The sequence below is a fragment of the Tribolium castaneum genome, chromosome 2 (assembly GCF_031307605.1).
Source record: "Tribolium castaneum strain GA2 chromosome 2, icTriCast1.1, whole genome shotgun sequence".
NCBI lineage: Eukaryota > Metazoa > Arthropoda > Insecta > Coleoptera > Tenebrionidae > Tribolium > Tribolium castaneum.
This window is the reverse complement of record NC_087395.1, coordinates 18,476,658-18,492,885: the sequence shown is the minus strand read 5'-3', so window position 1 is coordinate 18,492,885 and position 16,228 is coordinate 18,476,658. Positions and strand designations below refer to the sequence as shown.

The 16,228-nt window shown below is 31.2% G+C and overlaps 1 protein-coding gene across 1 annotated transcript in view; it reads right to left on the bottom strand.

Annotated features, from left to right (window-relative positions):
- mthl1 (methuselah-like 1) overlaps positions 1–13,784 on the bottom strand; it is a 30,910-nt gene extending 17,126 nt beyond the window's left edge. Inside the window, exons 1-3 of the mRNA XM_961486.5 lie at positions 12,956–13,784; positions 9,285–9,560; positions 2,477–2,555 (exon numbers count right to left, since the gene is read on the bottom strand). Coding sequence (XP_966579.1) covers positions 2,477–2,555; positions 9,285–9,560; positions 12,956–13,634 — 1,034 coding nt within the window. The 5' untranslated portion in view covers positions 13,635–13,784. The remainder of the gene's footprint in view (positions 1–2,476; positions 2,556–9,284; positions 9,561–12,955) is intronic.
- Positions 13,785–16,228: the final 2,444 nt, after the last annotated feature.

The following is a 16,228-nucleotide window of genomic DNA, read 5'->3' as shown; positions in this document are numbered from 1 at the left end:
ACCTATCCAAAATATTGTACACAATTTAAAACTTAAACAACTTGAAAATCGCTAGAAACGCGATATTTGTAACAATAAAAAATTTAACTCTTTGTAGGTACAATAATGTTTAGATAATCCGAACAGAAACTTTGCAGATTCCGTTCGGATTACGAAAACATTTGGATTATAGAATACATAACAGTAGTGTACAACATATCTGTTCCTCACATTTTTTTTTGTGTTGTTCAGTAACTGTCGGAGGCTGATTTCAAAATTGCAAACAGATTTTTTCTATCAGCTCTAGTTTTTGCAATGTAGCTGACTTAAGTTAGTTTTTTTTAAAGGACGTAACTTTTAGTCATTTATTTAACTGCAGCCTCAGATTTTTTGCTCTTATTGAATGTCTGTTGGATGCTGCTTTCAAAACAGCCAACAGATTTTTTCTCTAGTTCTATTTTTCGAAATATGAGTATTTTATATATCATATTAGCATTTATTTAGAAAAGTGCACATAGCTTTTTTAGACATTTACTTCTTTGTTGCCTGGAATTTTTTTGCTGGTGTTAAATAACTGTTGGACTCTGCTTTTAAAACATTCAACAGATTTTTCCTACCAGCTCGAATTTTTGAAATGTTGGTAACTCATATTAGCATGTATTTAGAAAAATGCACATAGTTTTTTTAGTCGTTTACTACTTTTTTGTTGCCTCAAATTTTTTTGCTGTTTTAAATAATTTTGTTGGACGCTGGTTTCTTATTCGGTGAAAGTAAAACTGGCTTTTCAAAATCGTATTCTATTTATTTCAAACTCTACATTTCTTTTCTTCCAATAATGATTTTATTTCTTCCAAATGAAAAAAAGTTGGTAGAGAATCGCAAATTAGACGGCTTCCTAATAAACTCAAAAGGATAACAGAAATTTTTAGAAAATGCCACCATAAGCATAGAAAATATCTCTGAATCTTTGCATTTTAATGATTAAGGAATGTCGGAATATTCGACTCAATACTTTTTTAAGCTATACCCGTACAGGGTGATACAAATGTGTCGGACAAACTTTCGTATGGTGATAAAAAAAGTTCATGGAGTTAAGCAAAAAATAAAGTCAGATTTTTTTGAAATGATTTAAGTGTTATATACTTTTTAACCTGTTTTCCTTGCCAAAGGTACGTATCGATGTCGAATTTAATTTATTGTCTTTATTGCATTTTATTTATTTAATTTATTTACTTAATTTAAAATATTTTTAATTGTTTTGTACATCATACTCGTAAGAGTATAGTAAGAGTAAAATGAAAAAATAAAAGAAATCTGAAGTGCCAAAAATTTAACGAGATATATCTCGTAATTTTTTTTTGTCATAATAGGAACTTTTAATTCAGTTTGATGTCCTTTATCAATTATCACCACCCGAGATAATGTTCGGTTTTGAGTCCTGCATAGTTCACATTACTCGTACATAATAATTTTTGGGTAGACTTTAGTAATTAAATAGACTGGTGATATCTAGCCCTTTTCCGAATTTTTTCCCAAAAAGTTCCCATCAGCTCAGCCTTCATTTCCTAAAAAGCCGTCAACTCGTCAAGCCTGACTCTTCCCTGATCGGCATGTGTCTCGTCCGATAAAAATAGCCTTATTTATGTGTTTTTCCCCTTGGGGGTGTTCCCGCGACCTCGTTATCTGAAAAATGCCGTCTCGTTCGGTGGTCGAAGCGCCGAAGACATTCCTCCAGTTCTCGGTATCAATTTGTTGCTTCTTGCCGGCGGTTTAGGAATGCGCACAATTGTGTTATAACAGAATTCGCTCGTAAAGCCGTCAGTGATGGAAATAGTAAGGTCAAACGACTAGTCTTCAGTTATATTTAGTTGTCTGTCGGTGAACAAACTTTGAAATTTTGCATTTGAAATATGCACGCGCTCCTAATTATAGAATAATTCCGGGTTGGAACTTTAGATTAATGAACAAACAACGCGGCGCCAGCTAATCGGACAGTCGATTTGGAAAAATTATATTTATCGCGACATTTTACACAGAATGTGGTCCAGCGTTTTTGAAACCAGACGGATTCAAGGTTGCCTTTTGACACCTGTTTCTGATTTATTACCCGCCTGGCAATTTGCTAAATTGCAACATTTACAAAAACTCAAATTTTAAAACAATTTGCAGGTCTTGAGAACAGATGTTCTTAATCTTACTCGTGTTTACACAAAGAAGTTTTATAATGCTACAAAGTCGGGCTTATTGTTTATCTAAAAAATTCTAAAAGTAGCCGTGCCACAAAAATTTATTTCTTAGATCTTGGAAAGCTTCCGCAGCCGTTTCTAGTACAATTACATAAATACAGAAAATATCGCGATGAACTTTGCCGGCTGACCCATAAACCCAAGGTTTCCTCTCGACTGAATTTTTGCCAAACACACACATCTGTGAACCCACGTTCCGCACCGCTAAATTTAATTTGTCTTGCAAAACACAACAATAATAGATCACTTACCGAAAAGTCCACCAGATGTTGAAACACATTGTGTTGAGCCAGAAGAAGGCCGCCAAAAACAGGAAATGCATCGACACAGCTGCAAGAAAAAATAAATTGATGACCTAATTATGGAAGATTTAATTTTAGATATTGATAAAACACAAGGCATTGATTTGTGACGCGGATTAGCGGTTCCAGCGATTGGGATGGACCGTAGGTGTGCACACTCCGTCAGAATTAATTTAAATAAATTGCTGAAATTGAGTTTTCTGAGTTGGACGCCTCTTCATGCAATTTATCGCAGGATGTGTTCGTTAGAAAGATGGCTCGTAAATTATAAATCTGATTCCGAAAACCACGATTAAAATAATGAGACGCGATCAAATTTAATGGCTTATTTATAACATTTTGGCAACTTTCGAAGGCCTGGAAAAAGGATTTATTTCACATGAGGTTTCTCTCGGTCCCGGCTCGCCTTTTTAATTACTTCCATTTATGGCAGGTGCAAGTCGACTTACTAGGCCATGAGACAATTATGCTCAATATTGGAAATTACTCATATTTCGATTTTTGCACAATTTTGCAACCTTCACGGATGTTATTACGCGTGTGAGAATTGCGCAATTCAGCGATTCATCAGAATTCCCAATTTCTTCTGAAGCCGAAAGTGGACATTGTTGACACCTGAGACGGTGGTCTAGAACCGTCATAAACGATATATTCATTCACGTTCTCACCTGCACGGGTCAGTGACTCGTTTGCGCAACGGACTTTTCCCAATATGACCCAATAAAACTGAAATTTCGTCAATTTTCAAAACAAATCGAAATTTTTAATCCAACCTACTTCTTATTTCACCTATTTCTAATTTCGGGTTCTGGTTAAAACTTTTTTTCAAAAAAGATTTTCTCCTACTTTTTCATTTTTTATTTTTTGCAAAATAATAGCAGGTCTTTAACAAACTAGTTTACCAATTAATAACCAACCGAGATTATTTACTACTTACTAATCGTCGAATAACGAATAAACTGAAAGTTCTTTAATCGCAAGTTTTGGTCCGACATTTTCCATCTTTTAGCAGTTTCTCATCTCATTTCTTGTTACAAATGATTTTCAGTAAGTGAGCAAAACATTGAGGACTTTCTACTACTGATTATTTTATTTGAATATTCTTTGAATTTTTAATTTTTGCAGATTAATAGCTAAACGAAATTATCTCATAACAGTAATAACCAAAATTAAAAAAACACAATTTTTTCATTGGTAAATTTCAATTAATCCTTATGCCAGAAATGAGCAAAAGACTTTCTACTATTTTTTGAATTTTTTATTCTTCCAGAGTAATAATTTTGTAAGAGATTATACAGTCTGGTTATAAAAGAATGTAGGATCTCAGGAGGTGCTGGAATTTGAATTTTCCGCATTTAATTATTTTATTTATATGAAATTTCTAAAAAATACCAACTTTTATCTATCCAGGCAAACAGTTAAACCAATTTTTTCATATACTAACATTGTTTGTTGTTTGTTGAAAGAAGCGGCAAACTTTTAATACCTACTATGATTTTACATTTATTTATAGACACTTTGTATTTTCTGTTTCTAACTGACATTAATTTGATTGACAAATTTCAGGCCCTGGTTATTTTTTTTTTCAAATGGCTTTCTGAACTTTCTACTATTTTTTAATTATGAATAATTCCGTATAAGTAATAAAATAACTATTTAATGAACAAGTTTACTAATGAAGACGAGAAACCAACCGAGATTACCTACTAATCACTAATCGCCGAATAACAACCTAATAAAATTGCTTCAATTTTCCAAAAAAAAAAAACATACAAAAAAAACAATGTTCGGTTCTGTCTGCTTTATATTCCATCAGTTTCTCATTTCTATTCATCTGAACAAGGAATTTCAGCTTATTGTTAGGTACAGTCAAACAAAGTGAAAATGACGCCTCAATAAACTAGCCCCTTTAAATTATCGGATAGCAGACTTGACGTACTTCCAAGATAAATTTCGAAATGAAAATTTAATTCAGTTTTAAACTAATTTGAATTAAGTTGCCACTTATTTTGCATTGACAAATGTGAATTTAATTAAATGAAAATGTTAAAAATCATTATATTCTTTATAAATCATTATTAACATAATATTTTTTTAAATTGTTTTCTCAAATTAAATGAATTAATATAATTTTTGTACGAAATAGGCTCTCTATTTTAAACTTGATTTAATGTAAAATAACAAATGACTCAAACCCTTGTTTATTGTAGCAACGTTTTCTTTGTACACCATTAAAATTTCATAATGGTTACCCTAAACCGCAAGAACCCTTAAAACTAATCACTCAGACAAGTTTATTGTAGGATTTATTGCAGAAAGCTGTAGAGTTTTTCAGACGAACCGACCGGTATCCTAAATATTTTCGGGTCACCTTTGTCAAAACATCTTATTAAGAGGGTTGCTTATCTTAAACACCGTTATCTGGTGTAAAACTTTATGGTGTACAAAGAAAACGTTGTTACAATATAAGTGAGAAACTCAAACGCGAGTGATTTAATTCTTTAAACATAAAGCGAAATTAAAATTTAATTAAATTAAACTACTTCGAAGAAAATTGTCATTTACTTTGCATTGAAAAACGTCAATTAATTTGCAAATTAAAATTAGTTGCGTTTAAAACGTTCTGTTAGCCAGTCAGTTTTCTGTTAGTTTTGTATCTGTAATTGTAATTAAAAACGAACCAAATTTTTTTATTTAATTTAACCAGAAAAAAAAACGCCAATTTTTTTGAAATGTTTTAGTTCTGCTACAAAATTTATTTTTTGATAATTGTAAAACTTTAGTTTTTAATTTGTAAACAATTTAACAAAAAACATCTCCTAAAAAATTATGCATTAATAAGTGGATAAAATTGACACAATTGACAAATTATTATTAATGTAATATTTTTTTTGCTAAACTATTTTCCAAAATTAATTAAGTGAAGGACATAATCTACAATCTGTCTATAAATGAATGTAGGATCGCAGTAGGTATTACATTAATAAATTTTAATAAAATATTAAAAAAAACTGGAAATAAAATGTAAAAAATATGATAGGGGGGGTACTATGCATGCCGGCGGCTCTAATAAAGCTAGAGACGGCTCTGGCCGTGAGTCATCTTCGTTTTTCCTCAAGAAGCCTCCATCGTGAGACTGCAAAAATCAGTGCCTGGCGTGGTCACTCACTGTGAAGCACGTAATTAAAGAGATGGTTCGAGGAAGGTTCGTTTTTCTGGCGCGTTTACACGCTGTGAAAATCGATCTAGGGACATTAGTTCCGGCGATTGTCATGGTCAGAAATGCCTGAAGAAACTCTAATTCGCTTAATTGTCTCACGATGGGCTTAAAGCCGGATTAGATGATTATCGCTCGAGTCATTACGGAGGATAATCGAGATCTAATCGATGCATGTGAGCTAGAAAAATATTTTTGCCGGTCTTTCACCTTCCGAGAACGCCCTTCAGTTATTTGCCCGATCTTTGGAACCATTATCGCGTCTATTTACATTGCGGAGATAATACAGCCCCTTCGAGTGGAACCATTCAATTTTTGAACAGGGTCTTCAATGTGACCATTGAAATTGAAAACTACCGCATTTTATTGGGTCCTTTGGTACCGTTATTTGGGACACTTCTTTGCGCAATAAAGTCACTGACCCGTTTTCTGCCTACAATGTGACGGGCCATAAACGGACGGAATTGTCCAGTCATTTAAAGCGAATTTGACCATTTTTATTTTTCTCTGAAAAACCCGCGAGGCATTTAAGCGCTATTTTAAAATCGCATGTAGGCGTTGCTTTTATTTTTCCGTTGATCGTTTATTTACAGATATCACGAACCGGCGTTCGTTAATAAATCCTCATTAATGGATGTTGATTTTAAAATTATTCAGTAGTAATGAGATGTCGAACCTGAATTTATAATCCCGACTTCAATTTCATAAAATCAATGTAAACGTAAAACGAAAATACAGGCTGTTCTAACGATCCGAAAAAGCTCATAACTGGCTTATTATTAGAGATATTAATTTTTTTTTATTTAAACTTACACTTATTAAATATTAAATCATGTTCCAATATTAAAAAAACACAAAGTTATGTTTTTTTTATGGAACACCCCAATTTTTATTGCATTTTTGGACATAGATTTTGATCTAAACTTGTATTGGTCAATTCTATGTACTTTTTAAAATAATTGAATTTTTTTGACAAAAACACAATTTATTTAAAAAATTATAACACCAAAACGAATAATTTTAGAAAAAAGGACTTTCGCCATTTAAAAAAAAAGTTCAAACTTAAATCTGTACCAATTGTTTAGCGCATTGCAATTAGAAACATAGAAAAATTAAAAAGTTTGTTAAAAGTTGAATAACTTGAAATTACTACGTGATAGACACCCGATAACTTTAAAGTGTTTTCGCATGAGTGTTATTCAACATTTTTTTTTGTTGGAACAAAACGAGTTTTAAATTAAATTAAATTTGTTTTAAATTATTTTTTTTATTTTAAATTTTAAGTTTAAACATGTTTTAAATTAAATTTAAAAAACGTTGCAATGAGAAGCGTGTTTTTAATTAAATTTAAAACACGTGGCTATAGGAAGCGTGGTTCTAAATAGTGAAAACACGTTGATTAGTATTAGTATTAGTATTCATAATCTAGGATTCAGATATTTAAAAAAAGGCTTAAAATGTTACCAACAAAAAAACAAAAAAACTGTTTCAATTGCCGAAATGTAATAACTAAAGAGATATTTGACTTTAAAAGTTAATTAAGTTATTATTAGCTGAAACTTTCACTTTTCGACTACTAAAACAATTGTTAATGTTTTTAATGTTTAAAGTTAAAAACCATTTTGGGTAATTAAATGTCTTTAGACAAACAATTTAATGGTCTTTTAGATGCAAAAATAAATTGGAAATTTTGGGAGTTCCATTAAACATTTTTTAAGTTATAATTATTATTTAAGTTATTTAGCTTGTAACAATCCTTGTATTTTTTTTTATTTTCTTGACTGCAGTAAGCTACAAAAAAAGAATGTCTTTTAAGTTTGAACTCTTTTTTTAAGTAGTGAAAGTCCTACTTTTCTAGAATTTTTAGTTTTTATGTAATAAGTTAAAAAAGCGTGTTTTCGTCAAAAACTAAGCAAAATCGACAAATATGGGGTGTTTCATTTAAAAAAACATAAATTTGTATTGTAGCCAATTTCGGAAACATCCCGTATACTTGAAAATAATTTTTGAAATGACATTTTTAACAACTGTTAATGTTTTTAATGTTTAAAGTTAAAAATCATTTGAGTAATCAAATGTCTTTAGACAGACAATTTAATGGTCTTTTAGATGCAAAAATAAGTTGGAAATTTTGGGAATTCCATTAAACATTTTTTAAGTTATAATTATTATTTAAGTTATTTAGCTTGTAACAATCCTTGTATTTTTTTTTATTTTCTTGACTGCAGTAAGCTACAAAAAAAGAATGTCTTTTAAGTTTGAACTCTTTTTTTAAGTAGTGAAAGTCCTACTTTTCTAGAATTTTTAGTTTTTATGTAATAAGTTAAAAAAGCGTGTTTTCGTCAAAAACTAAGCAAAATCAACAAATATAGGGTGTTTCATTTAAAAAAACATAAGTTTGTATTGTAGCCAATTTCGGAAACATCCCGTACACTTGAAAATAATTTTTGAAATGACATTTTTGCCCTTGAAAAATTGACGGAAGAAATTGTTTTTGGTTGTTTAGGGCAGGTCAGGTCAGGTCAGGTCAGGTCAGTTAATTAAACTTTATATTTTTGGCAACGTTTCGATTTTAATTAAATCATCATCAGGCTACAAGGAGAAACGAAAGGTTTCTCCTTTCTCAAAAATCAACAAACCTTACGTTTCTCCTTGTAGCCTGATGATGATTTACTTGAAATCGAAACGTTGCCAAAAATATAAAGTTTAATTACATCCTTGAAAATAATTTTAAGTGAGTCACGGGGTTAGTATCTACGGCTTTTGTAAAAAAAGATTTCTAACTTTTAAAGGTCATAATGGACTTTTTAAAATCGTCGAGATACCCTGTATGTCAGTAAGTTCTTTTCAATAGCAGAAAAAAAGAAATAGCACCAAAACATGTAGTTCTGATGACAAATTACTTGTAGCAAATTTCATCAAAATCGATTATTTCATTTTAAAGTTACTAATAAAAAACGAAAATAATTTCTGAGCTTTTGCGCTCTCTTACTTTTAAACGGAGTACTTAATTACTTTCGGATACTACCACTACCTCAATCAGAATGAAATGTCTGCTACTAAGACAAAGATTTTAGTTTTCTAGTTTCATTTCTGCCTCTTTCGTATTGCTAAGTTACTTAGAAACTTTCTATTATGTAAATTGAATTGATTTTGAATAACTATATAAATTCGTAGACAACCGATTCATAACTGAATTTAATTTCGTCATTGTTTGATATCTTATACCTACTTATTTGCTTGAAAAATACATTTTAAGTGATATCATATCACGAAAAGAAACTAAGCCTGTTAGGATATTTTATTTTTATCAAGCAGGTGGAAATCATTGAAAAGGCCATCTCTAGAAAAAGGGCGCCTCAATTTTTTTAATTATGTTAATTTTATTTTTAAAGTGTTAAACTTTTTCTTTAATTTGTTTTCGCTGGCGCCCCTAGGCCTTTGTAGCCTAGGTGATCCGGCCCTGCCTCTTCTTGAGGAAAAAGCAAAGCTGACTCACTGCCAGATGGCCAAAAACGAGAGCTTTTCCTAGTGACTCACCGATTGAGAAGCAGAGAGTCGCGTCCATCCGGCCCGAGAGCTGCGTTATGCAGAGGAGAACGTTGCCGACGAGGAGGCAGGCCACGTGGTTGGTCTGGCACCGCCAGTGCAGCACGTGGTGGCTGGCCGGGAGGATGGCCCCCGCCGCCAGCGTCGCCGCCAAAAAAACCGCACTAAGGGCCAGACTTATGGGGTAGATGATGAAGCGGATGTCGTGGCTCTCGGCCTTCTCCACCGTCACGTGCTCCTGGCAAATCATTATCTTCGGGGAATGACCTGGAACAAAATTCGACGTTAGAAGGAAGCGTCCTCATGCGTGTCCTTGATCGAGACTTTGCGCATCATTAGAGCAAAACGTCCGATTCGGAGGAATTTCGACGACTTGACCGTAATAATTCGAGTTCAATGGATGGATGTAACGGTAGTCGCAAGAAGACAATAGTTAACATTAAGGATTTGGGTCAGATTTCTTTGTCGGCACAACAAGTGAAAATACGAACATGTAATTTCGTTTAAATTACATACACAAAGTCGTGAAATGGGTTTTTGGGAATCTGCGATTTTTCTACGCTTGGCCGGCCAAGGCATTCAGGCCGCAATTGTTGAGGAAATTTAGGTAATTCGAACGTATGAGGCATTAAGAAAATGTTAACAACCATGAGAATCAATGTCACGTTGAATGCAAAGGTCATTCATGCCTTGTACACCTTTATTGATATGTGTTTAACGTTACAACAAAAACAAAACATATTTTGCTACTTTCAACGTCCGCAAAGGCATATCTGAACAAATTTACATATTTTTTAACTCCATCCTGTGTAGATAACTGTTTCATTAGTGAACAAGTCAACCAAACCATATGTCGTTTGTTTTTAATCCATTAAAATGAAGTACGCCATTTTATTATTAAAATCCTCATTAAAATCACCGTTAAGAGTTACATTAACATTCAAACATCTAACATCTTGCAGCACCAAAGAACCAATAAAACCATTTCTTTAAACAATTTACTTACATAAAATTATTAATTACACTTAAAGTCGTCCAGTTTCCTGCAATACTACAGTTATGCAAAGAAACATCAAAGAATAATTGGATTTTATTAGCGCTTTCATCACAGTTTTTACAGAATCACCCTGTAAATGAATTATGAAAACCGTTTTAAGAAACAAAAACTTATTGAAAACATATAAATCTAGGGCGAAAATTGTAGGTGCCTCTCAATTCTCAAAAAGAATTGATAAAGAAACAAATCCAAACATTCTAAAAATCAAGAACTGTTTGAATATTAAATTATTTTTGTCAAAGCCAAGTTCAGTATTTTATCATTTCATCCCAATAATTGGAAGAAATCAGTATTTATTTAAAAACAGATAAAATATTCTTTTTATTTCCAAAATTAATTTAGTGTACGATAACGACAGGCAGCCAATATTGTAAACATTTTTTTTACAAAAACGCAGTCTTATTATAAGATAATTGGCACAGTCAGTAGGTTTTTGCTAAGATATCTCTTTTAAAATTCGTCTGCAAATTAAAAAATATTTGAAGATTCTAGAAAGTAAACAGTGAAAGAATTTTTATATTTACTCAGCTTTTTTTTAATTAAAGATAAAACATGACTTACTAGAAACCAAAAAAAATACTGTCGCGAATTTTTTAATAGCATTGTAATCAGGAACAAAAGGACTTTTCAAAAACAGGTTCAAATATGGGTCCATAAGAAAATTTTTAAAATCTAAAGGTGAGTGTTGTAACTCTGACATCAAGAACGCCTTGGAAAAGGTAATGACAGATTTAGATTTGTTGTAAAAAAGTGCTTGAAGAATGACCTACTTAAAAACGTCTAGTTCTTCTGGTATTAGCTTAAAAAAATCAAAACGAAAATTACAAAATTTTGATTTTTCTCAATAATTCAAAAACTAAAATAACTCATCAAATTTTCTTTTTGAGATAATTGTTGCGCATAAAAATGCGTACCTTTGTCCTAATTTAACTAACCTCGTATCTCTTATAATAACTGAGATCCCCATGGTGGAGCTCAAAAAACAGACACCCTGTAGACAACAATAAATGTTGTTCCTTCAATCTCCTTGAATAAAAATCAAGAAATCGATTTTATGTATTTTTTATCAGTAACTAAATTAACTCCAACTCTCCGACACAGGTAGACTGTAATTTGTTTTTGTACATTTTAAAAAAGAATTCATTCAGAAACAAATCCATCATTAATTGTGATTAAATCGGTATTCAAAAATTCTAAGAATCAAGAAGTTGTATGAGAAAAAATAAATTATTTTTGTCAAAACAACACATAGTCCAACATTTTATTATTTTATCCAATCATCCCAATAAGTGATCCAGACAAAAAAAAATATTTTCTTATTAAAAAATAAAAATTCCTGATATCTGAATCTCATGAAAGATTCTCTGAATCAAATCTGCTACAACTAAATTATTTTTATAATTTTTAAATTATTTTCCATCACGAGTACTTATAGAATTCCCTGTCCCCACCTCTTTTTATTTCTGAAATTAATTTAGTTTATCGTCAGGCTGCCAATTCGTCATGATTTACAAAAATGAAGCCTTATTTTTTATAAGACTAATTGGCGTAATCAGTAGGTTTTTCGTATATTTCCTCCAGAATTCATCTGCAAATTCAAAAATAATGACATAATTTTTGCAAGTTCTGAAAATTTAAAAAGGTTTTTAGACAAAAAAATTAAGATTTTCTTCCTGTTTTTGTTAAACTATATTGAAAAAAATTACCAAATTTAGTCGAAAATGACCAAAAATTTACCTTTTGCTAAGTTTATTCGGCAAAAACTCAATTATTGCGCAAAATTTCTTATAAAAAAAAATATGCCAAAAAATCACAGAATTGTGTCTTAAACGACATTATTTTTGCAAGTTCTGAGGATTTAAACACGTTTTTAGACCAAAAATTAAGTCTTCCTGTTTTTATTAAATTAGAACGAAAAAATTTCCAAATTTGGTCGAATTGACCAAAAATTTACTTAAATGAAAATTATTAAAAAAATATAAAAATTTCGGCATTTCATTTAAAAATTTTGAGTTATGGGTGTTTGAAGTACTGCAAGCTTAATCTCAAAAATTTAGGGTTTCCTAACATTTTTTAGAAATTTGAAAACACCAAAAACAAGATCGAAGCCTTCTCTTTCAAATAAGCCAAAAAAGATTTCAATATTTTTAAAACCGGCAAAGTTATCATCGATTTTTGAAGTCAAAGATGCAAATTTAAAAATTTTCAAAAAACTCTCTTAAAATAACGCGAGTTAAAAAAAAGATGCCCATTTTTTGTAGGTTCCTTTTGCCCTAGGGTAATTATGGTGGTTACGAGTACCAGTTTTACATTATTGTGAGTCCATATGTGCCTTACCAAGGCCAACAAACCGACTCGAAATCTTACTACCCGAGGGTGGGAAGTGGTGCCAAATACCTGGACAACTACCCCTTAGGTTATCCCTTCGATCGTTCGTCTACAGTGCGAAAATTTACCACCGTCATGTAGAAGATATCAACGCTTGCAGTGCGTCCAGCCAATAGAATTTGATTTAATTTTGTGACATGTAATTTTTGCAATAAATTAAGGATTAATTGAATATATTCGCGTTGTTTGTGGGATTCGTGTTGTGACAAAAACTCACCGGCATCCTCGAGGATGTTCTCCAGACAGTAATTGGCGGCAGGTAGGAGCACCTTCATTTTCGGCAGCCACAAGCTCCCATTTTTGTGCATTTCCGCTTCCCTTAACATCTCCGTGATGACGACCTCCTGGTGGTCGCACGTGGGGAACCCCGCGGTCAGTTTCTTATCGGACCCGACATCGATCTTGTATCCCGCGTCTTTGAAATGAATGCACGTTTTGTTAGTCTCGGAGAAGATGGCATTTTCCCCGCAGCACTTCTTCACCCTAACAGCCGTCATACTCTCCGGCTGCTGGGCCTTAAGACACACCAGAACCGCGGCATAGTCTATGCAGAAGTTGTCCGGGTGCACCACCTCGTCGTACTCCAGCACGTAGAGCGAGCCGTTCTGGAAGGGGATGTAGTTCCCCAGGTTGGGGGTGAGCAGCGCCGGCATGGCGCACGGGGGCTTGGACGCCGGCTTCAGGTGCCAATTGGGGGGCACCTGGTTGTCGGGGAGGTAGCTGCGGTTGCGCGGGCTGAACACTTTGAGGGTCCACTTCGGGGTCAGCACGGGGATGCACTTGTTCTCGTTGTTGAGGGTGGCGGTGAAGGGGCAGCACTTGGAGATGGTGACGTTCCGCGCGGAGTGCACTATGGAGAAGGCGCCGAGGAGGAGCAGGAGGACGCGGCGCGGCATTTTAACACATGGGAGTGTACTCACGAAGACGCGCTTTCGTCGACTGATTTTATTTTCCTTCCGATTTCAAGTAGTTAACAGTTGCAGTGGACCGGTCTCTCCCCACTCGAGCCACTGTCTTACCTTTGTGTGAGCACCAGTGCGATCAAGGCGTGTGAGGCACTACAGAATACGTTATTCGAAGTCACTTATTCGATTCTTTCAGACTTTGAGAAATTAATTGCATTGAGCTAGACTAGGAAAAGTTAAATTCGAACTGATTGCTTATAAATAGAGTCACAAACAAGAAAAAGGTCACAGTTTTGTAATCAGAGTTTTAATCGATGTGGTGCGACTAGCATAGCTGGCAAATACTTTCACATAATAACAGCTTAGCTGTTGGCACAACGGCTTTTGTCCATTCTATTGTTGAACAGCCTCTAGCTACTTTCTTACAAAAGTAAACATTTTTAAATCCCAGTCTGATTTCGTTACGAAACGACAACATTGTTACAAATTCCAAAACTACATTTTTACATTTTTTTAATGATAATTAAATTAAATGCACGTATGTATTTAAATGCCTACCTAGTATTTTATTTATTAGTAAAAACAATAAATGTTCGATACAAGGAATATCTGCACAGTTTTAATAATAAGTGTTCAGTAAAAATTAACAAACAAATAAAAATGCCCAGTAAAACTAATATTTAATTATGGTTTATGATAACTTAGTGAATTATAATAACATTAACAACTCAGTCTGCCATCGAATTTTGAACCTCTTGAATGAAAATGGTGGACAAAAAGAATATTTCTTTTAATTATTAGCACATCTTTATCGTATTTTTTGAAAGTTTATTCAATTAAAAAAGAAAAATAATGAAGTAAAACTCTGTTTTTTGCTATTATTTCAAAAATTTTAAGAGATAGATACAGAAGATGTTGCTGTAGGTCTCATAAAAATCTATGTTCTTTAATTGCCATTGAAGAAACAGGGTCATTTCATTTTTAAAATTATTGATTTTAACTCAAGAAATAATATAAAAATAATAATAATAATAATAATAATAATAATAATAATAATAATAATAATAATAATAATAATAATAATAATAACAATAATAATAATAATAATAATAATAATAATAACAATAATAATAATAATAATAATAATAATAATAATAATAATAATAACAATAATAATAATAATAATAATAATAATAATAATAATAACAATAATAATAATAATAATAATAATAATAATAATAATAATAATAATAATAATAATAATAATAATAATAATAATAATAATAATAATAATAATAATAATAATAATAATAATAATAATAATAATAATAATAATAATAATAATAATAATAATAATAATAATAATAATAATAATAATAATAATAATAATAATAATAATAATAATAATAATAATAATAATAATAATAATAATAATAATAATAATAATAATAATAATAATAATAATAATAATAATAATAATAATAATAATAATAATAATAATAATAATAATAATAATAATAATAATAATAATAATAATAATAATAATAATAATAATAATAATAATAATAATAATAATAATAATAATAATAATAATAATAATAATAATAATAATAATAATAATAATAATAATAATAATATAATAATAATAATAATAATAATAATAATAATAATAATAATAATAATAATAATAATAATAATAATAATAATAATAATATGTCAAGAAAGTTTGACAAAGCTGGAACAAAAATTATGGGATTTTATTTGAAAATTTTTGTTATTGATGTTTGAAGTTATGCAAACTTTGACTTAAAAATGTAGTTTTTAACTTTTCCCAGAATCTGAAACAACCAAAGGAAAGATCTAAAATTTCTCTTTCAAGTAAGCCAAAAAAAATTCATTTTTTTTTTAAATGGCGGAGTTATCGACTTTTTAACTGAAAAGTGCAAATCCAAAAAATTTCCAAAAACCCTGAAAAATCCAAATTTTTTCGAAAACGGCTACATTAAGAAATAGGGAAAGCTGATAAAAACTCCCTTAAAATAGGTCAAATAATCCAAAAATGCAATAAAAAATATTTAAAATAAGAAAATTTCTAGCGACTTCCGGTAGATCCGGAAGTGCCGTCATATTTGAAATTTTTTTTTAACTCCGGTTCATTACCTAAGGCTAGTTATCTCACTTGTCGAGTTAATGTCCAGTTACAATAAAAACTTCAGGTTAAAATCAAAAAAACATATTTTCAACTTAACTAAATAATGACGATAAACATTTGAAATAACTCTCAGATGAATTTAAACACTTTTAACTATTTCCCAAATTTCAAGGTTCTCTGTTAAAACCGTTCTGAAAATATTTAACTGTATCCATACTTTTTAGCGACCCTGTATATACTCGCACATACAACTTCCAGGTAACTATTATCATTATTAGAATTCCCAATACTTACTTCTAATGTTGGGTTTAGACGGAACAGCCTGTATTAATATAATACAAAACGCTATAATGATAGCTATTATTTCCAAAGATGAAGTTTGCAACACAAGCAAGCTGAGGGAATAATAGATTACTCATTGTAGGTACTGAGA